The sequence below is a fragment of the Capricornis sumatraensis genome, chromosome 2 (genome assembly GCF_032405125.1).
Source record: "Capricornis sumatraensis isolate serow.1 chromosome 2, serow.2, whole genome shotgun sequence".
Classification (NCBI taxonomy): domain Eukaryota; kingdom Metazoa; phylum Chordata; class Mammalia; order Artiodactyla; family Bovidae; genus Capricornis; species Capricornis sumatraensis.
The window spans coordinates 30,547,257-30,570,613 of record NC_091070.1 but is presented as its reverse complement, the minus strand read 5'-3'; the positions used below and the strand labels follow the sequence as shown (position 1 = coordinate 30,570,613).

The 23,357-nt window shown below is 41.1% G+C and overlaps 1 protein-coding gene across 2 annotated transcripts; it reads right to left on the bottom strand.

Moving 5' to 3' along the window:
* Positions 1-23,149, bottom strand: DHRS7 (dehydrogenase/reductase 7). 2 transcript variants are annotated; one of them, XM_068965074.1, is made up of 7 exons: positions 22,925-23,149; positions 12,230-12,382; positions 10,246-10,352; positions 9,537-9,776; positions 6,539-6,661; positions 4,626-4,841; positions 3-220 (listed from the first exon to the last, which is right to left on the bottom strand). In XM_068965074.1, the coding sequence occupies exons 1-7, from the start codon at positions 23,055-23,057 to the stop codon at positions 173-175; spliced, it is 1,020 nt and encodes a 339-aa protein (XP_068821175.1). In that variant the 5' UTR covers positions 23,058-23,149; the 3' UTR covers positions 3-172. The 2 variants fall into 2 exon arrangements, with proteins under 2 accessions (XP_068821176.1, XP_068821175.1); XM_068965075.1 differs by lacking the exon at positions 9,537-9,776 and having other exon boundaries at positions 1-220.
* Positions 23,150-23,357: the final 208 nt, after the last annotated feature.

Here is a 23,357-nt window from a genome sequence, read left to right as displayed (position 1 = left end):
TTAACATATTTATTGCAAGACTCCTGTCATTCTTGTTATTTATTACATATTGAAAGGAAAGTTGTATCTATTAAGAAATAAAATGACAAATTATTCTTCAGTGTATAAGAAGATCGCTGTTTTCCATGTTTTCCATTTCTCTTTCCAGTGGCTTGAAAATGCAAGTACTCCTTCAGTCATGTTTTTTTTTCACGCTTCTAAAATAAGAGGAGTCTGCATCCTATAACAGAATAACAGAAACATGAATCAGTTCCTTCTACCCCAGTTTTTGACAATTAATTCCTTCTGTTTTGAGGAGCTATATCATTATGATTCACTGTTGAGAATCCTTAGAAATCCTTGGGAAAATACTTAAATAGGAATAAAAATCATAGCCAAAATTCTCAAGCTACACAAAATATCTCTAAGGGGCTTAGCAACATTATTTCCCTGTCATTTGTTAACATCTGAGTATGCTATTTCATAAATGCTGAAATTTCTACTATTACTCTTCTGATCAGCATGTCATACCTACACTGGCTTGCTTTAATAAATACAAAGAGTCTTTAGAATTAAAATACTTGAAAGATAACTCCAAAATCATTTGTGAACTTTTAGTATATTGCTTAAAGAGTAAAACAAGGCAATTCAATAATTTCTAAGAGGTGACATTTCATCTGGGAAGATACCCATTTACCACTCTCAAGAATTTATACTAAATAAGACAAAAACAAATTATAATACAAAATTCAATGATGTTATTGTTTTTGATGCCTAAAATTAATAACAATTCATCAAAACAAAGGTCCAGACATACTGTTCCTAGCCTACAGAACAGAAACAAATTTGTGCCTAGACAACCTCATGTACAGTATGAAAAGGCAAAAAGATAGAACACTAGAAGATGGGCCCCCTAAGGTCACAGGGTGTCTAGTATGCTACTGGGGAAGAGCAAAGGACAATTACTAATAGCTCCATAAAGAATTAAGTGGCTGGGCCAAAGCGGAAAAAACATTCAGTTGTGGATGTATGTGTCTGGTGGTGAAAGTAAAGTCTAATGCTGTAAAGGACAATATTGTATAGGAACCTGGAATGTTAGATCCACGAATCAAGGTAAATTGAATGTGGTCAAGCAGAAGAAAAGCACAAGAAAATGACAGAATGATCTTGGTTCATTTGGCGATGCCAAAGAATGTTCAAACTACTGTACAACTGTGCTCATTTCATGTGCCAGCAAGGGTATGCTCAAAATCCTTCAAGCTAGGCTTCAGCAGTATGCAAATCAAGAACTTCCAGATGTACAAGCTGGGTTTCAAAGAGGCAGAGGAACCAGAGATCAAGTTGCCAACATTTGTTGGATCATTGAGAAAGCAAGGGAATTCCAGAAAAAACATCTATTTATGCTTCACTGACTACCCTAAAGCCTTTGTGTGGATCACAGCAAACTGCAGAAAATTCTTTAAGAGACCACCTTACCTGTCTCCTGAGAAACCTGGATGTGGGTCAAGAAGAAACAGTTAGAACTGGATGTTGAACAACTGGTTCCAAATTGGGAAACGACATGGCTGTATATTGTCACCCTGCTTATTTAACATCTAAGCAGAGTACATCATGCAAAATGCTGGGCTGGATGAATCACCAGCCGAAATCAAGATTGCTGGGAGAAATATCAACAACTTCTGATACATGGATGATACCATTCTAATGGCAGAAAGTAAAAAGGAACTAAAGAGCCTCTTGGTAAAAGTGAAAGAGAAGAGTGAAGAAACTGGCTTAAAACTCAGCATTCAAAGAACTAAGATTATGGGATCTGGTCCCATCACTTCATGGCAAATAGAAGGGGAAAAGTGGAAGCACTGACAGATATTCTTTTCTTGGGCTCCAAAATCACTGTGGACGGTGACTGCAGTCATGCAATTAAAAGATGTGGTCCTTGGAAGGAAAGCTATGACGAACCTAGACAATGTATTAAAAAGCAGAGACATCACTTTGACAACAAAGGTCCATATAGTCAAGTCATAGTTTTTCCAGTAGTCATATATGGATTTTAGAGGTGGATCCTGAAGAAGGTTGAGCACCAAAGAACTGAAACTTTCAAATTGTGGTGCCGGAAAAGACTTTTGAGAATCATGTGGACTGCAAGGAGATCAATCCAATCAATCCTAAAGGAAACCAACCCTTAATATTAATTGGGAGGACTGATGTTAAGGCTGCACCTCCAATACTTTGGCCACCTGATGAGAAGAGCTGACTCTGGAAAAGACCCTGATGCTGGTAAATATTGAAAGCAAAAGGAAAAGGGGGCAACAGAGGATGAGATGGTTAGATAGCACCACCAACTCAATGAACATGGATATGAGCAAACTCCAGGAGATAGGAAGGACAGAAGAGCCTGGGGTGCTATAATCTATGAGATCGTAGAGTCAGACACAACTTAGTGACTGAATAACAGCAACATTTAGTTTGGGAATAATAGTGGCATTCTCTTAACTGAGATACTTACAAACAAATTTCAATAAGGAGATGAATATACACAATACAAAATAAAGTAGGGAGGAAAGAGCAATGAGGAGAGAAGTAAAAAGAAAAAAAAGAACAACTTTTTAAAGTTTCCAGGGTTTTGTGTAAAGAATAAGATATATCTCAGAATGATTTGGGGAGTTGAAAGGATGCCCAGTTTATCATAAAGTGATAAAGCAATGAGACCATGTAACAAGCAATAATTCAAATATGTTGGTAGAAAAGTCATGATTTTTAGCAAATGTTAGATGTAAGGCAATGACTATATTTACACTGCTGTTGTTTAGTTGCTAACTCATGTCTGACATTTTTGCTACTCCATGGTGTATAGCCCGTCAGGCTCCCCTGTCTATGGGATTTCCCAGGCAAGAATACTGGAGTGGGTTGCCATTTCCTTCTCCAAGGGATCTTCCTGACCCAGGTATCAAACCTACATCTCCCGCCTTGGCAGGTGGATTCTTTACTGAGGCACTAGGGAAGCCCAAGATTTACATTAGGTATTCTGTCGGTATTCTGTAAACAAAATAAAATAACCTTCTTATGAACAACTACTACAATGGGACTGAAACTCTAGCCCCTAATCCTTCTTTCCCCTCTGAAACAATGATTTCTATAATGCATTCTCCCTCTGCCATATTATTTAATTCTTTAATCTTTCCTGTCTGTTTGCTAAATATCCTCCTGCCATCAAAACAAAAGCAGTAACAGCTAATACTTAATGAGTGTAACATACCATGGTATGTTTTAAGAGCTTTCCACATACTAACTCATTTAATCCCCATAACAATCCTATGACTAGGTGCTACTATCAACAGTAATCTTCCATTTTGTAGATGGTTCAGTTCAGTTCAGTTCAGTTCACTCAGTCGTGTCCGACTCTTCGCAACCCTATGGACTGCAGCACACCAGGCTTCCCTGTCCATCACCAATTCCCGGAGCTTGCTCAAACTCATGTCCATCAAGTTGGTGATGCCATCCAACCATCTCATCCTCTGTCATCCCCTTCTTCTGCCTTCAGTCTTTCCCAGCATCAGGGTCTTTTCCAATGAGTCGGTTCTTCACATCAGGTGGCCAAAGTATTGTAGATGGGGAGATTGAGATATAGAGAAATAACTTGCCTGGGATCATAGCATGAGTATGGAGTAGAGCTGGGATTTCAGCCTAGGTAGCCCAGCACCTTGCTCCATGCTTTTAACCAGAATGTTGGGTCACCTCTTTAGTAAGGTGGCCTTTCCCCTCAACTCTTATCTATCACTGGGCACAATGCCACTTTATCAACTGTCCTCTAAATTTCAGACTCTGATGCAATATTTGATGAAGCTCTACCTTTAGAAGCAACCCACAGTACCAAGTTCCAACAGTATGAAATCACTTATAAATGTTTTGACACAAAACAAACTGGTTAGTATAAAATGAATAGCCCTCTTCGTGATTTTTCAAGTTCTAAACATGTTGGTGCATATTGAAAGTTTTATAACCTTTAAGTCTCTTTAAGTATTTCATTTGGGTTTTTGGGGTTTTGTTTCTTTTTTCACCAGTTCATTTAACATTCCTCACTTTTCTGGAAAAATGAGTGCTGAAAGAATAAGCTATCAGCAAGTTTTCCTAAACATGGACTTAGGCACATTTCAGATGTGCAAACTGACCTTCTGGAACAAAGTCAAAGGAACCAGTACTACAGGTGAAACTATATCTCTTACTAATGTGGAAGTGCTTTGACAGAGGGCTGATGTGCACCTAGTCCTGGGGAGAAATAGGAGGGAGGCCAGGTATCAACCCAAGGAGGTGACACAAAATGTAGAGACTTGTAGGATGGGTTGGAGTTTGTGGGGAGACATGGTGAAGAAAAAGCATTTTGGCACATACACTGGCCAAACAGCAACACAGAAGAAAAAAATGGCAATCTTTGATTTGATTTTTACCTTGTAGAAAACTTTCTCCAAGACCAGTAGTAATTTACAGTGAACCGACAGATATGCATTGAGGATGGAAAACTTTTTATATCTTTTGTATTTATTAATATATCATGAGATTGGCAGACAGTAAGAAAAGTGTTTAAGCACTGGAAAATTTCATGTTTTCCTACAAGATTGATATGAATTCAGAAATGTATAAATTGGACTTACCACACCACTCTTGAAGTTCTCAATCCTTCTCTTTGCTGCTTTGTTGGTTAACCACCAGGCCAAGGTTGGCATATATTGCCACAAATAGAACATTAGCAAAAAAGGCTGATCAGCGATCCAAACTTCCTTCAAATCATTGGCCATGGTGACTAATATCAGCCGCACACAACGACTGGTTGCCATCTTGTAGGACTGGTCTGCAGTGCTGCCTGTAGTCTAAGAAAATTTTGAAAAATTCGTGAGTGATAAGTATTTATCTAGGGTATCTCACAGAACTTTTAGGAGACATCCAGTTGAGTGATTTCTTTACTGTGACCTCATGCCCTTCAGGAGTCCCCATAGGCACTAAGGGGTGCCTGTAAGCTATTTATGGGCTTCCCAGGTGGCACAGGACCCGCCTGCCATTGAAAGAGATGCAAGAGATGGGGGTTTGATCCCTAGGTCCGGAAGATGCCCTGAAGGAGGAAATGGCAACTCACTTCAGTAATCTTGCCTGGAAAATTACATGAACAGAGGAGCCTAGGGAGCTGCAGTCCATGGGGTCGCAGAGTCAGACCTAACTAAGCATGCACACATAAGCTATATATTTCAGAAAACCTAATGGAATTCATATACTTAACCAGATAAGTGTGCAGGCTAACTAAAAGATAACAGTTATTCACTTTTGCTTAGTATTGTACCATCAGCCCTGGGATTTCTTTGGAGGGAATGATGTTGAAGCTGAAACTCCAGTACTTTGGCCACCTCATGCAAAGAGTTGACTCATTGGAAAAGACTCTGATGCTGGGAGGGATTGGGGGCAGGAGGAGAAGGGGACGACAGAGGATAGATGGCTGGATGGCATCACTGACTCAATGGACATGAGTCTGAGTGAACTCCAGGAGTTGGTGATAGACAGGGAGGCCTGGCGTGCTGTGGTTCATGCGGTCGCAAAGAGTCGGACATGACTGAGCGACTGAACTGAACTGAACTGAAAGTACTTAATGAACTCTATGTCATTTTAATAATAAAAATTTTAAACAAGTTATTAATACATTTAGCAAATGAAGTTCTATAAAACATGGAGTCTATGAGGATGAAATAGAGAAAGAAGATAAAAGTGGTTTCTTGATATTGAAAAAATTTGGAACTGCTACTCTAGTTAATCTACTACTGTTTTACAAATAAATAAGCCCAGAAAGGCAGTAACTTTTATCTGTGCTCACACAGACCATTTAGTAGTAACCAGTTCTATATTCCAGGTCCCCTGATTCCTGTACATTGTGCTTATTCTATTTTACTGTAGTGCCTCCATAGAAAATGTAAAATATAAATTGTATATGTAAACATTTACATGGAAACATAGATTTATCTCAGTAGAAATATTAGTGGAGAAGAAGGAAAATTTCATGGTCTTTAGGGAGTTTTTTGTATTATGGAGTGATACTGGATTCTTCATGAGACATTTATTATTCATTTGGTAGATTAATTACATGTAATCTATGAGCTGAGGGAAGCACAGGCCTGGGTGAGGCCAACCTAAAACTATTACATCTCAACAGGGGGTTTTTTGCTAAGTTCCTTTACCATAATCCCTTTTAAAATCCCAGTAAAATTTAATTTACTAAAATTCAGCCACACAGAACTTTCAACATTGCTATGATTTGTGAATTGATTAAAACTGGGTTTTTAAAATATTGATAGCTGACGTAATAGTGGATCACTTATAAGCAGTATCTTAGTAATTTCTTTAGCTGTTACTAAGGCTGGATGCCAAAGCACTATCAGCTAACCTTAACAACTTTCCTAATGCTGAGTTAAGTTATGTAAATAATTCATAAGGAATTCTAACATGAAAATCCTGAGGCATAGTGATGTAAGGCCAGGGTATGACTACTAAAGCATTCAAATTATTCCCCAACTAGAAATTTTACCTTTGTGACTTCTTCAGTTAGGGCATTTTTCACAATATTTGATTGCACAGGTCCCGGGCAAATGTTAGAAATTGTTATACCTGGGTAGGTGGCAAGTTCAGTTCGGAGGGTATTAAAAAATCCCTAATAGACAAAAAATAAATAAATAAATAAATACAGACACATATCTCATGTTTAATAGTATGAAATTACTTTTCTTCAACTTTTTATGAAGGACAATAGCAGCACTTTATCAAAATGTGTTCTGAAATGCCTGAGTAAAGGACAGGGAATGTAATTACACAAGATGAGGCATTTTTAAACATAAGACCACAAGCAATCTATAACAGGCATCATTAATTCTTTCTAGCTATGAGTGGTTCATCCTCCCAATGGCAGTGGTTTAGCTTGTGCCATCAGTGATTTTGCACCGGATAAGTGAGAGACTACCCTTGAAGAGCCTGATACCCAGTCACCAGCTCCCCACTCCAAAAGGGTTGCATGTTCACTGAGCATCATTGAGGCTGGATTTCTTTTGATGATCCCTCAAAGTGGCCTAAAGTACAGATGGTAGGGCAACAGGGAGCAAGTTGGAATTAATACTTAAGGGAAACTACCATAGAGGAACAGTTCCGTTTTTTCAATTACTATCTGAAGACTATTAGTTTCAACAAAAATTTTTATTTTCGGTGTAGTAAGAGAGTACATGGCTAGTTAAAAATGTAATATGATTGCTTACTCAATGACTTTTGTAAAAACAAGCTAGACCCTCTAGACTTAAAAGATACTGCCTATTTCTAAACCATATAGGAAGTAAACATCTACTTCTCCTCATCTCTTCTCCTAAATCAGGAAATATTCCAAGACTACACTGTGATAAACTGAGTTAACTTTGAAAAGCCTAAGCAGCCAACATAGGTAAATTCATTTATGATCCAATAAGATTAAACAGTTACCAGCCTTTAATGCTGATGCCTAACAAACACAAGGCCTTTGAGGGTTTGTGCTGTCCGAGACTAATACAGTACCTGACTCAGATGGACAGGAAAAAAGGCTTTGTAAATGAATGAATGAACTTTAACCTTCTGCCCCTCTATAGCAGAAGAGGGGAGAGGACACCATGAAAGCCAATACTCCAGACACTAAAACCTCTCCTTGCTTGAAATCACATCTAGTATAGTGTGTGAACTTTTCAACAAGTAAGTTCACTCTCTAGCTTGCTGAGTATCAGGGAAGGAAATGTGCCTTTCAAAAAGAGACTCCTGGTTTCAGTGTTCAGCTACTGGTATAACTAGATCTCAACTTGACACATGGTATCAGACAATCAAATCCAGTACAAAACAGTCTTGGAAGGCAGGCCAGACAACTTCTACTGTGTTTGATTGAAAGTATCCTGCATATCTTATGGGATACTGGGTACCAAACAGATGGGGTGGCTACCTTCCCTCATGTGCCTGCCTGAGAGTTGCCCAACTGCCCTGCTGGAAGTAACTGACACCCTATTACCAAATATGAGGAAATCATCAGTGCAGTATTTCGTTTCATCACTCTGCAATTGTCTGCTCTTCACAGCAGAAAGAGGATCCTATGGAAGCAAAGCTTCAAATTTTCATGAAACTGATGACCATTCAGCTATTGCATCTTATTATTCCAACAGTGAAACATTCTACATAAACTGACCTTCAACGGCATTAATTATAAATCATGTCTCTATTAATCATTTTCCCTCCTATTGGCCTTACAATTTAATTTGCTCCATGTTATAGAGAAGGCAATGGCACCCCCACTCCAGTACTCTTGCCTGGAAAATCCCATGGACGGAGAAGCCTGGTAGGCTGCAGTCCATGGGGTCTCGAAGAGTCGGACACGACTGAGCGACTTCACTTTCACTTTTCACTTTCATGCATTGGAGTAGGAAATGGCAACCCACTCCAGTGTACTTGCCTGGAGAATCCCAGGGACGGGGGGAGCCTGTTGGGCTGCTGTCTATGGGGTCACACAGAGTCGGACACAACTGAAGCAACTTAGCAGCAGCATAGTGTATATAGTTACAGTTTCTTCTCATCCATTCTTAAGCCAACATTAAAAATTTATTCATTTCTAGTACTCATATCTCATATTTACACAGGCCAAATTAAACTTTCTCCGGAGAAGGCAATGGCAACCCACTCCAGTACTCTTGCCTGGAAAATCCCATGGACGGAGAAGCCTGGTAGGCTGCAGTCCATGGGGTCGCGAAGAGTCGGACACGACTGAGCGACTTCACTTTCACTTTTCACTTTCATGCATTGGAGAAGGCAATGGCAACCCACTCCAGTGTCCTTGCCTTGAGAGTCCCAGGGATGGGGGAGCCTGGTGGGCTGTCGTCTATGGGGTCGCACAGAGTCGGACACGACTGAAGCGACTTAGCAGCAGCAGCAGACTCTGCCTTAATTAGATTTTCTTCTAATGAAGTCAGAGTAAACAGAATCGAGGCTAGACCCAGCAGGGATTTGATGCTCAGGGCTAATCACCCAGTGGAAAGTTTCTATTTCTGATAGGCATGTACATTTAGAAATTCAGGTAAAATAAACACCAACAACAAAGGGGAAGGAAACAAAGTCATAGAAATGAGAAGGACGAGTAAATGTATGTAGAATCCTGAAATGTGTGTAGAAGAAACAGGGGTAGACCCCAAATTTGCCATGAAGATGTGGTAGACATGAGGACAAGGTAAAGGACAAGTCATGTCAACTAGACTATACAGTTTGTAAGGGCAGGGATCATATCATCTTTATATTCCCAGGATATGTTGCAGTGTATGACACAGTATAGGTACTCATTGCATGTTTGCAGAATTAGGAAGAGGCATGTGAGGCTCAAGCCTTTTTAGCATCTTCTGGGTAAGTCTTCTACCCAAGATCTTCTTGGGTCTCTCTGTCTCCAAACATCACTACCTAGTTCCAATGACCTCTTGCAGTAAATGTTCCAAACACACGTTCAGGTCAGTTCTATCAGAGTTGAGTTTTGACAGCCTTACCCGGAGGGCATGTTTGCTGGCACAGTATCCAGTAGAAAGGGGTGCAGCTATAATTCCCACAATGCTATTCACAGTAACAATTTTTCCTTGCTTCCTCTCAATCATGTGAGGCAGAACACACTTTGTCAAGGACACCGTCCCTAAGTAGTTAAGCTCTATTAGCTCCTTGAAGACATCCAGGCTGGTGTCCACACACAAAGCACGCTGGGATACTCCACCATTGTTGACCAGAATGTCGATCTAAGTAAAGAAAATCAGAAAAGGGGTACTTTAGGGATGACGTTAGATGGATTGTTGGAATTCCTAGGGATGGTTGGTTATATTGTTAACTTGAATCAATGGAACAGGACAGTACATTTCCAGAGGTCAGCAATAGAAAAAGATAAAACAAAAATACACCTATGGAATTAAATTCCCACCTTAAGTTACTTTTTATGGAAAATAATGTAACAGAAATAAAAGGCACAGTAAATCTTTAGCTTCTTTTGTCCTACATGGAGGAGTTAATTTATTAAGGTAGGAAAAGTTCCAATTATTAATACATAAAGCCACCGATTCAGAGATTAAGAGACCCAGCTGGGCCCTTGAGATGAAGTGAGATGCTTCATGAACCCATTTGCCTGCAGCCCTTTGAATGCTAGCACCACAAATGGGAATCTCTTTTGCAGCTACTTCAGAGCAAGATTCGTGCACTCAAAACGCTACTTACTCTGCCAAACTCCTGGAGAACTGCTTTGGTAGCCTTCTCATGGGAGCTTCTGTTAGTCAGGTCAAGGGGCAAAATGAGGATATCTTTTTCTTTCAAATTACCATTCTCTAAATAAAGACACTTAAAATTAATATGGAAGTCATGTGCTATTCACATTACATTTAACACCCACCCTACAACCACACTTAGCAATGAGCTCATTTCTGGGTGAAGCCCTGTGGATGAGGTTCTCTTTAAGGACCAAGAAGCGGATCTTATCGAACAAAAAACTGACTGGGTACCCAGGAAACAGAATTCCTTTCTTCTATTTAAATATATACAACCTAACATTAGACCAGGCTTCCCTGACAGCTCAGTTGGTAAAGAGATTGCCTGCAGTTCAGGAGACCCCAGTTCGATTCCTGGGTCAGGAAGATCTGCTAGAGAAGGGATAGGCTACCCACTTCAGTATTGGAACAGCTTCTAGAAGGAATCAAGATTATACTACAAACTAAAAAAAGCAAACATTTTAGATCAATTCCTTTAGAGGTACAGAGGTATTTCTGTACATCTGTTATATAATAGGTTCATTGCTTGATTTTTAAACACAATTTTAAAAAATTTCTGCTGAAAATCAATGAGAATTTGGGTCTTCCACTCACGTAACACAGAAAAGATCCCTTTCAGAGGCTAAGGATTCCAGGAGGTGAATAAGGAAAAGGACACAATCCTGAAATTCCCAACCAAGAAACACGTTGGGCTGTAACAGCCTCTCTATTTCTATTATCAAAACAACAGTTCAAACGAATTTCCTTGAACTCTAGCCCTGAAATACAACAAAGTTGTGTTTTGGTAAGAGAAACAAGTAAGTAGAGAAGAGGTGAAAAGGCTTTATGGGCACAGGAGTAAATTGTGAAATATTAACTGTTTTTTAAAACCAATAGAAAAGTCTGTACCCATGATATGACAGATAAAAGGAAAACAATCTTACTCAAGCTAAGAAACACTGTTATGGTTCATTTCTTCCTGTGCAAGTCTCAACAGCAGAGGAGCAACTGTCAAAAGAAGTGGCCCAGTGGAAAAACACAAGAGGCCTTTAAGAGCAATATCGTGAAGAGGGCTTGTGGCTGATGCTAACTCCATATCTGGGTGATTAGTCCCATCAGCAAAGTGAAAGAAAGATTTTTAAAGAATGACAAGTAGATGACAGAAAAAAAAAGAAAAAAAACAACGATCTTCTGGAAAATTCAAAATTATTTCAGTGTAGATATTAAATTTCCTATGAGAAATAATAACTGTATTACTTGAGACTGCTTCTACTGTGAACTACACCAAAACCCAAACAGATAAACAAAAACACTATTGTCCTGTATATATGAAAAATTTTATATCAACTTGCATTTCTCAAACTTAATTCTACTCTGGGATTTCCCTGGTGGTCCAGTGGTTAAGACTCCACACTTCCACTGCAGGGGCACTGGTTCAATCCCTGGTCAAGGAACTAAGATCCTACATGCTGCACAGTGTGGCCAGAAAAAAAATTTAATTACACTCCTGTTTTTTTGTCCTTTACAACAAAAATCTTATATTATTTCATATGACTTTAATATCAGGCATTTTAACACAATATCAAGTTAATTTCTATGGTAACATATATGTATGTCATTCATAAGAACCAAATTGTTCTTTGTCTAAGATAAAAATGTAAGACATTTATGTGGTCACTAAAAATCCAAACCAGCATTTGAGAGAACTGACGATCAATCCCTAATGCTAAGAATTAGTGTAAAAAAAAGGTAGAAAGATGGCAGAAAAAGAAGAAAAAGGTCAGGCCAGGTAACTAAGAAGTGACAAAAGGGAAAGGAGTTGGATCAAAGCATTCAGCATTTGGAACCAGAGTCTACTGCCCATGAAAATCCCCCTCTTCCCTCTAAAATTCCCAAATTTTGACTCTGGGCTCTGATTTAGTTCTAGGCAGCACTGCTGCTATTTTAGATTTACTCACCAAGGCACTTTCTTTTCACCCTTTCCAACTCATGCACTCTTCTGGCTGACAGTACAAGAGAAACTCCTAGTTTGGACAGCTGGTAAGCCAGTTCCTCTCCAATCCCACTTGATGCTCCAGTCACCCACACCACCATATCAGTCAGCTCCCATTCTATTGAATAGGGGGTGGGGATTGAGGGGAGAAAATAAGCTATGCGTTACAACCATAAATCAAAGATTGACCAAAGGAAAAAAATAGTTTTAAACAATATCATCGAATATGAAGATACAATATGTGGAACTTAAAAATTTAATTATCCTATGTTTACAGCCCTGATTGTTGGGGTGATGATCTCACAAGTGTATACTTACCCCAAACTCATCCAGTTGTGTACATTAAATATGGACGATTTCTTATATGACAATCATACCTCAATAAAGTGGTTTAAAATTTTTTTAAATTAAATATCTTAAGGAAACACTTTCTACCTAGTGTTAGAAATCATATTAGTAACAGTTTATTACAATTGTATTATTTTGTGTATTCTAGACTCTTTGACAGTTTTCCAGACTTTACTTCAAGGTAAGCCTTACAACTCCATGGTCTGACTCTAAGGCTCTATTTATCTGCATATTTGATCATGAAAAGTAAGGGTAAGTAGATAGAAAGTATCTGAACTCATTTTCTCACCTTCCTTATTCATAAATGAGGGTTTCAAATAAGATGATCACTTCTGATTCCATCCAGTTTTCTATTCTATTATTCTAATTTCTCACATTGGTGGTATTGATGATAAATCTGAGTATACCAAGTTCTACTCTATGGTATGGTAGAATCACCCTGAATTTTTAAAGTCATGTTTTCCCCACTTGTCAATCATAATCTGATGCCTAGCAACTAAAGGTCATTTTGTAGAAGAGCTTTCCAAATGCCTGAGCCTTCATCTTAGAAGAATCTAGTAGTTCACCCAAGATGAAATACATATGAGAGCGAGATGAAATGTTATACTCTGCTTGCCAGATATCATCTTGTAAAAGATTGTAAAAATGTGAAATAAAGCACTGACAAGTGGTTTATTGTTCAGCGAAAAACTTATTTGTACTTCAGCACATGATAGCCACTGTCCACCTGAATCCATCGAGTCAGGGCAGTGCAATGCTCCTGTGTACCTTATTACAATGTGTTATTTGTCAAAAATAGGAAACAAGGTATTATTTAAGATACACATTGATGATTTTGGATCAGAAAAGTTAAAATCAGGAAGCCAGTTTACTATTTTAGTCAAACAATTCTAAAGTCTAAGTGTTGGTGAGTCAGTATGTGCTGTGTTGTACTTTAACTCCCAGGGTTCAAGTGCCAGCCATGTCACACACAGCCATGAAATGCTCCCGTGTGGGATCTCAATGCCTTCATTTTCCAAAAGTGGAAAATTGAATTAATAATAAAACCTCCTTCATAGAATTGTTGAGAGAAATGAGTTAAAACATGTAAAGCACTCAGAACAGTGACTGACACACGTGTGGGAGTGTGAGCTAAGTTGTTTCAGTCATGTCCAACTCTTTGCCATCCATGGACTGTAGCCCACCAGGCTTGTCTGTCTGTGGGATTCTCAAGATAAGAATACTGGAATGGGTTGCCATACCCTCCTCCAGGGGACTCAGTGCTTAATAAAACGTCAACTCTAGTTGTTGCAAAATTGTTTAACAAATGGATTTGGGCAGCAAAACATTGAATGTTCTAATTTCTCCAGCCAAAGGCAATGGGATTACTAACTTCAATGGCTTAACATTTTTCCATTGCTTCCTATGTGCTTTTTTTATTACCTTATTAAAATCTTCACAAGAACTTTATGAAACAGGAATTATCTCAGTTTTACAAGAAAGGAAACTGAGGTTTACAGAGATTAATTTACACCACCAGACTGTACATTTCCTTAAGGCTGGGACCCTGTCTCCTTTATTCATTGCTATGTCCTCAGTGCCTAGCACAGAAGCTCGCTTAGAGGAAGGACTCCACAAGTCACTGTTGAATAAACATCCAAGAATCCTGGCAGAGCTAGGATATTTGTCGAGGTATGTCTGACCTCTAGCCTAAGCTGCCACATTTTAATATGGTCAATATTGTAGACCCAACTCTCTTAGCAATTCAAGAAAATATCATCAGGAAAGCTATTTCATGTAAATATCTAAACAAAGGACAGAAACATCCCAAATACAGTGTCTGGGCTACAGCGTTTCCCTATCATCTATTGCACTATGTATTTTGTTTGTTGGCTTGCGAGATTTCAGTTCCCTGACCAGGAATTGAACCCAGGCCACAGCAGTCAAAGCTCTGAGTCCTAACCACTAGACCAACAGAACTCCTAAATCTGATGCACTTTTATGGAAAGGCTCAACTGAGCAACCTTGCAGATTTTTGGGGAAATTGTTGTTTAGTAGCTAAGTTATCTCTGACTCTTTGCAACCCCATGGACTGCAGCACACCAAGTGTCTCTGTCCTTCACTATCTCACTGAGTTTGCTCAAACTCATGTCCGTTGAGTCAGTGATGCCATCTAACCATCTCATCCTCTGTCACCCCCTTCTCCTCTTGCCCTCAATCTTTCCCAGCATCAGGGTGTTTTCCGATGAGTTGGCTTTTTTCATCAGGTGACCAAAATATTGGAGCTTCAACATCAGTCTTTCCAGTTAATATTCAGAGTTGATTTCCTTCAGGATTGACTTGTTTGATCTCCTACTTACTGTTCCAAAGTTCTGCAGTATATAAGACTCCAAGGTAAATATAATTTGTTTGTATATTTACTAGCTAGCATAGCAGTAAGAAAGATTTCATTTGTGCATGCATGCATGCGTGCTCAGTCACTTCAGTCATGTCTAACTCTTTGTGACTCTATGGACCATAGCCCACCAGGCTCCTCTGTCTATGGGATTCTCCAGGCAAGAATACTGCAGTGAGTTGCCATGCCCTCCTTCACGGAATTTTCCCAACCCAGGGATTGAACCTGAGTCTACCACACTGCAGGCAGACTCTTTACCCACTGAACCATCTGGGAAGCCCTCTTCATTTGCATCAGTTCAGTTCAGTATCTCAGTCCTGTCCGACTCTTTGCGGCCCCATGAATTGCAGCACGCCAGGCCTCCCTGCCCATCACCATCTCCTGGAGTTCACTCAAACTCACGTCCATCGAGTCCGTGATGCCATCCAGCCATCTATCCTCTGTCATCCCCTTCTCCTCCTGCCCCCAATCCCTCCCAGCATCAGAGTCTTTTCCAATGAGTCAACTCTTCGCATGAGGTGGCCAAAGTATTGGAGTTTCAGCTTTACCATCAGTCCTTCCAAAGAACACCCAGGACTGATCTCCTTTAGAATGGACTGGTTGGATCTCCTTGCAGTCCAAGGGACTCTCAAGAGTCTTCTCCAACACCACAGTTAAAAAGCATCAATTCTTTCGTGCTCAGCTTTCTTCACAGTCCAACTCTCACATCCATACATGACTACAGGAAAAACCATAGGCTTGACTAGACGGACCTTTGTTGGCAAAGTAATGTCTCTGCTTTTCAATATGCTATCTAGGTTGGTCATAACTTTTCTTCCAAGGAGTAAGTGTCTTTTAATTTCATGGCTGCAGTCACCATCTGCAATGATTTTGGAGCCCAAAAAAATAAAGTCTGACACTGTTTCCACTGTTTCCCCATCGATTTCCCATGAAGTGATGGGACCGGATGCCATGATCTTCGTTTTCTGAATGTTGAGCTTTAAGCCAACTTTTTCAGTTTCCTCTTTCACTTTCATCAAGAGGCTTTTTAGTTCCTCTTCATTTTCTGCCATAAGGGTGGTGTCATCTGCATATCTGAGGTGATTGATATTTCGCCCGGCAATCTTGATTCCAGCTTGTGCTTCTTCCAGCCCAGCATTTCTCATGATGTACTCTGCATATAAGTTAAATAAGCATGGTGACAATATACAGCCTTGACGTACTCCTTTTCCTATTTGGAACCAGTCTGTTTTTCCATGTCCAATTCTAACTATTATACCAATATGCAAATATTAATACAACAATGAAAACTATCAGGCTCACATTTACCTTAGTACATCTGCAGTTCTGATACCCTTCCTCCCACTCTGGAGAAGAAAATTTTTTAACTTAGCACCAATTATTTAACAATTCTACAGGGACTTCCCTGGCAGTCCAGTGGTTCAGACTTCACCTTCCAGTGCAGAGGGTGTGGATTTGATCCCTGGTCAGGAAGCAATGTTCCCACATGCTTCAGGGCCAGAAAAAGAAACAAAAACAAAAAAAATAAGAAGCAATATTGCAACAAAGTCAATAAAGACTTTTAAAAATAATAAATAAATAAAATGTCAAAAAAAAAAAAACTCAACAAAATCTGGCATACATCATGGCCTCCCCTAAAGAACCTCTGAAAGCAGATTCTCAGAGTTGAAAGGAAACTTAGAGTTCAACCCCCAACCCAGGTTAAGAACGCTCCCCTCAAGCTGTTGACCATTTAATTCCCTCACAGGATGAGTAATCTAGTTACCTCTGAGGCACCAGTTCATTTGGGAGGGGTAAGTCTAATCATTCAAGATGGGTTTCCTGGGTGGTTCAGGGTAAAGAATCCACCTGTGATGCAGAAGACACAGGAGACCCAGGTTCTATCCCTGGGTTGGGAAGATCCCCTGGAGGAGGGTATGACCGCCACTCCAGTATTCTTGCCTGGAAAATCCCAGGGACAGAGGAGCCTGGCGGGCTAAAGTCCTTAGGGTCACAAAGAGTCAGGCATGACTGAGGTGACTGAGCACTGAGCACAATCATTCAAGGGCTTCAGGAATTTTCTTATACTGATACCTTTAACTTCTACAGACCAGCAGCAGCTGGCAGCAGTTCTGCCTTGTGGTGTCAGGAAGGATAAATCAGGCCTGTCTTGCACATGAAGTGTCTCATCTGTTTGAAGACAGCTGCTATGTCCTCCTTAAGTCCTTTCATCTCTTGCTTCTCTAAGGCTAAATAAACACCTCCAATTTCTGCTACTTTCCCTCTGATGACATGGCATCTGGTTTCCTCACCCTTCTTCTCACACCTCTGTACAAGCTCCAACCGGTCAATGTTCTATTGAAAGGAGCTGGCCAGAGCAGGATACAGGATTCCCAGGGGTCTAAACAGCTCCAAGTAGGGTGACTTGACTAAACCACTTCCCTTGTCTTTCAGAAGGGACATGCCGTGAAGGCCCGGACAGTGGCTGGCTCAGCCACTGCTGTGTCCCCAGTGCCCAGCACAGAGGCCAACACAAGCAGGAATTCAGAAAACATCTTTTGTTTGCAGTTTGTTCCATAAGACACGAAACAGCTCCAAAAGCTTGCCTAATCTTTTCTGGCACTGCACAGTTGACTCTCATTGAGGCCACTCTCAAATAAGAGCTGTTTTCCTCACGTATATTCTGCTGTTGAGACTTTTCCTACTCTGGACTAGTGCCATGGATTTTTCTGGATCTATGTGCAGTACCTAAAATTGGTCACTCTGAAATTTTACCATGTGAGATACATGCTTGGAGACACAGAAGGGATCTCTAGACCGATACATAAAAGGGAGGAAATGGTGGTTGCTTCCAAAACAGCACACTGGGCAGCTGGGAGACAGGGTGAGAGTGAGCGTCACTTGTCACCATGTATCTTTTTGTATTTTTAAATACATATATTTTGTATTTGTATTTTTCCCTTATGTGAGTATATTGTCAACTTTTTAAAGTGACACTTCATGGCAAATAGATGGGGAAAAAGTGGAAACAGTTAACAGATTTTATTTTCTTGGGCTCCAAAATTACTGTGGACAGTGACTGCAGCCATGAAATTAAGATGTTTGCTCCTTGGAAGAAAAGCTATGACCAACCTAGACAGCATATTAAAAAGTAGAGACATTACTTTGCCAACAGAGGTCCATAGAGGCAAAGCTATGGTTTTTCCAGTAGTCATGCTTGGGTGTGAGAGCTGGACCATAAAGAAGGCTGAGCGCCGAAGAATTAATGCTTTCGAACTGTGGTGTTGGAGAAGAATTTTGAGAGTCCCTTGGACTGCAAGGAGGTCAAACCAATCAATCCAACAGGATATCAACCCTGAATATTCATTGGAAGGACTGATGCTGAAGCTGAAGTTCCAATGCTTTGGCCACCTGACACGAAGAGCTGATTCATTGAAAAAGACCCTGATGCTGGGAAAGATTGAGGGCAAGAGGAGAAGGGGGCAACAGAAGATGAGATGGTTGGAGAGCATCACTTATTCGATGGACATGAATTTAAGCAAACTCAGGGAAATAGCAAAAGGCAGGGAAGCCTAGCGTGCTGCAGTCCAGGGGGTTGTAGAGAGATGGACACAACTTCACAACTGAACAACAACAACATAAAGATGAAAAAGAGGATAATTTTTTTAAAAACTTTAATAGAGTCTGCGCATCTTTCCAATCTGACCTGTTTTCAGAACTTGAATCTATCTTCATGTTCCTTTAACTCTATTACATTATCGCCCTCCCCTCCCTTCCAACTCTCTCACCCCCTAATCCTCCCCTCCCAGAGCCCCTAGAAGTCTTTTTAGTCATTTTTCCTAATAACATCCCTATAACATTTTAATTTCACAAATATATGTTTATGTATCTTCATATATCTGCATGCCAAGTTGCTTCAGTCATGTCCAGCTCTTTGTGATCCTATGGACCATAGCCTGCCAGGCTCCTTTGTCCATGGGATCCTCCAGGCAAGAATATTGGAGTGGGTTGCCATACCATCCTCCAAGGGATCTTGCCCATCCAGGGATAGAACTTGCGTCTCTTGTGTCTCTTGCATTGGCAGGCAGGTTCTTTACCACTAGTGCCACCTGGGAAGTCCTTACATGTATGTATCTATGGTGTAGACATAAAAGGAGTTCTATAAAGTTTATTCTTCAATAAGTGCAGGTTTAAGCATGGTGAAATTGAAAAGTTAAAAGTTAAATTTAAAAGCTATTAACATTTAACTTTACAACTATAAATTTACAAAAGTTATTTTGCTGAATAACATGTATTTACATAAATTGCAATGTATCACATTACATTTGTAAATCAGCAAATTATATAACTACACGATAATAATAGCAAAGTAATTAAATGTTTAAAAATCCTTTGAAACTGGTATTTTTGCAGCAAAAAGTAAAACACTGAAGACACCAAATGAATTTCTTAAAAGTTATCTTTAGTCACCTTAACTTCTGCTTGATATGTGAAAATAACTGTTCATTTAACTAGCTGCTAGATATTGTCAAAGTTTTTTCTCTTTAGCACTTGACATTATCAGTTGAGTAACTTTTGTAGAACAGTAAAATATAAAGTATTTTTATGTAATCTCAAAGTCCAAGTTAACACTAAGCACAAATAGGATCAAACACTAAAGTCGACAAGCAGCCAATAGGTACATGCATTCCATCTGCTGAGATGGGCCAATGACCAAGAGAAAGTCTGCCAATCACAGCCATCTATTTGCCATAGTTTTGTAACCCTGAGCTTGCACATGTTTTACATATTTTCCATGAACTCAATGTAAGTGCTACACCCTCCTCCAAGAAAAGAAACAAGAAAAATGAAATACTAACCAATAATACTTTGTCAGTTAGGGTTGAGCTTAGGAGGGGCATAAAACCTTGTACCATCTAAGATTTTTTTCAGTCCCCAAGAACCAATTTTCACCCCCATGTAAGTGATAGGGCTCCCCTTCCCTCTCTGGCTCCATTTTTATAGGTATTACTTCCAGGGCTTCTCTGGTGGCTCAGACAGTAAAGAATCTGCCTGCAGTGAGGCTCAGGAGTTTGATCCCTGGGCTGGGAAGATAACTCTGGAGAGGGGAAGGGCAACCCACTCCAGGATTCTTGCCTGGAGAATTCCATGGGCAGAGGAGCCTGACGGGCTATAGTCCATGAGTCCCCAAGAGTTGGAAGGAATGCAAAAAAGCAAAATGGCTGTCTGGGGAGGCCTTACAAATAGCTGTGAAAAGAAGAGAGGTGAAAAACAAAGGAGAAAAGGAAATATGTAAGCATCTAAATGCAGAGTTCCAAAGAATAGCAAGAAGAGATAAGAAAGCCTTCTTCAGCGATCAGTGCAAACAAATAGAGGAAAACAACAGAATGGGAAAGACTAGAGATCTCCTCAAGAAAATTAGAGATAACAAGGGAAATTTTCATGCAAAGATGGGCTCGATAAAGGACAGAAATGGTATGGACCTAACAGAAGCAGAAGATATTAAGAAGAGGTGGCAAGAATACACAGAAGAACTGTACAAAAAAGATCTTCACGACCCAGATAATCACGATGGTGTGATCACTCATCTAGAGCCAGACATCGTGGAATGTGAAGTCAAGTGGGCCTTGGAAGGCATCACTACGAACAAAGCTAGTGGAGGTGATGGAATTCCAATTGAGCTGTTTCAAATCCTGAAAGATGATGCTGTGAAAGTGCTGCACGCAATATGCCAGCAAATTTGGAAAACTCAGCAGTGGCCACAGGACTGGAAAAGATAAGTTTTCATTCCAATCCCAAAGAAAGGCAATGCCAAAGAATGCTCAAACTACCGCACAATTGCACTCATCTCACATGCTAGTAAAGTAATGCTCAAAATTCTCCAAGCCAGGCTTCAGCAATACGTGAACTGTGAACTTTCTGATGTTCAAGCTGGTTTTAGAAAAGGCAGAGGAACCAGAGATCAAATTGCCAACATCCGCTGGATCACGGAAAAAGCAAGAGAGTTCCAGAAAAACATCTATTTCTGTTTTATTAACTATGCCAAAGTCTTTGACTGTGTGGATCACAATCAACTGTGGACAATTCTGAAAGAGATGGGAATACCAGACCACCTGACCTGCCTCTTGAGAAATCTGTATGGAGGTCAGGAAGCAACAGTTAGAACTGGACATGGAACAACAGGCTGGTTTCAAATAGGAAGAGGAGTACATCAAGGCTGTATATTGTCACCCTGCTTATTTAACTTCTATGCAGAGTACATCATGAGAAAGGCTGGACTGGAAGAAACACAACTGGAATCAAGATTGTTGGAAGAAATATCAATAACCTCAGATATGCAGGTGACACCACCTTTATGGCAGAAAGTGAAGAGGAACTAAAAAGCCTCTTGATGAAAGTGAAAGAGGAGAGTGAGAAAGTTGTCTTAAAGCTCAACATTCAGAAAACTAAGATCATGGCATCCAGTCCCATCACTTCATGGGAAATAGATGGGGAAACAGTAGAAACAGTGTCAGACTTTATTTTGGGGGGGGGGCTCCAAAATCACTGCAGATGGTGATTGCAGGCATGAAATTAAAAGCCGCTTACTCCTTGGAAGAAAAGTTATGACCAACCTAGATAGCATATTAAAAAGCAGAGACATTACTTTGCCGACTAAGGTCCATCTAGTCAAGGCTATGGTTTTTCCTGTGGTCATGTATGGATGTGAGAGTTGGACTGTGAAGAAGTCTGAGCGCCGAAGAATTGATGCTTTTGAACTGTGGTGCTGGAGAAGACTCTTGAGAGTCCCTTGGACTGCAAGGAGATCCAACCAGTCCATTCTGAAGGAGATCAGCCCTGGGATTTCTTTGGAAGGAATGATGCTAAAGCTGAAACTCCAGTACTTTGGCCACCTCATGCGAAGGGTTGACTCATTGGAAAAGACTTTGATGCTGGGAGGGATTGGGGGCAGGAGGAGAAGGGGACGACAGAGGATGAGATGGCTGGATGGCATCACTGACTCGATGAACGTGAGTCTGAGTGATCTCTGGGAGTTGGTGATGGACAGGGAGGCCTGGCGTGCTGTAGTACATGGGGTCACAAAGAGTGGACACGACTGAGTGACTGAACTGAACTGAATTGTACTGAGCAACTAACACTTTCACTTTTTCACTTAATCACTTCCAAGCAAACCTTCTCACATGATTTAGATATTTTTATGTGGGGAAACTAGGTCCAGGGAAATCCCACTTCCCGCCGGCCCTTGTAGACCCAAAGCCTAGCTCTGGACAGCCCACTGAACTTCTCTGAGCATTATGAAAATAAGATTAATAATGCCTACTTTATAAGAGTCAGGGTAAAGGTGAACAGTCACAAATGAAAAGGGCCTGGTGCACTGCTTAGCACATAGAATGCGTTTAGTAAACGACCATCAAATATTAAGCTGGGCATAGATAAAAGAAAAGTAGAATGTCTTTTAGTATGCCAATAACGGCCTTCCTTCAGGCAAATCACCCACTCCAGTTCTTTACTTTTATCCCAATGGGTAGGCAGCTTTGTGGGTGACTGTATTATCTCAAATTCCATTTCACTACTCTCGAGTAGAGTGAGAGATGGCAGATAAACAACTTCAGGAAGTAGCCTCAAAGGACACTCCTTTACAAGCGCACTGTTTCTCCAAGTACTGTCCTCCCACGCGGCTTCAGAATCCCTAGGAGCCAGGCGGAGAACTCAAGAGACCTGAAGGCCCCCGGCCCATTACAAGGTTCTTTTACTTCAGCAAGTAAAAGGCAAGTCCGTAGGGACCAGGACAGAAGACAAAAGGCGCCGGCCCCTTCCACCCCGAACCAGAGCCCTTGAGAAAGGCGCAGCCTCGCCGCCTGGGAAGCTCCACGCCACCCGGAGGGACGCAGGAGCAGCGGAAATCCGATCGCACGGAACCCGGGCTCCCAGTGCAGAGAGGCGGCAGCAGGTCCTCACCTGGGCGTCGCCCCTGCCACTCGGCCCACAGCAGGGTGAGGTCCGCGTCTGCCCGTAGGAAGCGCAGCAGCTGCACCACGAGCGCTAGCAGCGCGCACAGCGCCAGCAACCAGAGCAGCAGCTCCCAGCTCATCGCGCCCTGCTCCGCGGGAGGAAGATAGACTGACCCCCGCCTAGACTGCGCCTAGGCCGCCTGGCTGCAATCGCGCCTCCGCTCCGCCGCCCGCCCAGCGGCCCCGACCCGCCCAGAGAGCAGGCAGGAGGGAGGAGCCGCAAGGCGCGCCCCGAACCCCCCCGCGGGGAGCCCGCCCCCGTTCTGCCCGCGATGGGCGTGGGGCGCCCAGCCTGGAGATCGCTGCCGAAGTTTTGTCCGCCAGGGCGCCCAGTAAGGGGTTGCAGTGGGAACAAACGGCGTGGGTCACTTAAGCATTTG

Coding starts and splice junctions, on each gene's coding strand:
- DHRS7 (XM_068965074.1), bottom strand. CDS start 23,057: ATGAGCTGGGAGCTGCTGCTCTGGTTGCTGGCGCTGTGCGCGCTGCTA. Junction 10,353..12,229: donor GGTGAAAAGAAAGTGCCTTG/GTGAGTAAATCT, acceptor GTCTTTATTTAG/AGAATGGTAATTTGAAAGAA. Junction 221..4,625: donor AGAACTTCAAGAGTGGTGTG/GTAAGTCCAATT, acceptor ATTCTGTTATAG/GATGCAGACTCCTCTTATTT.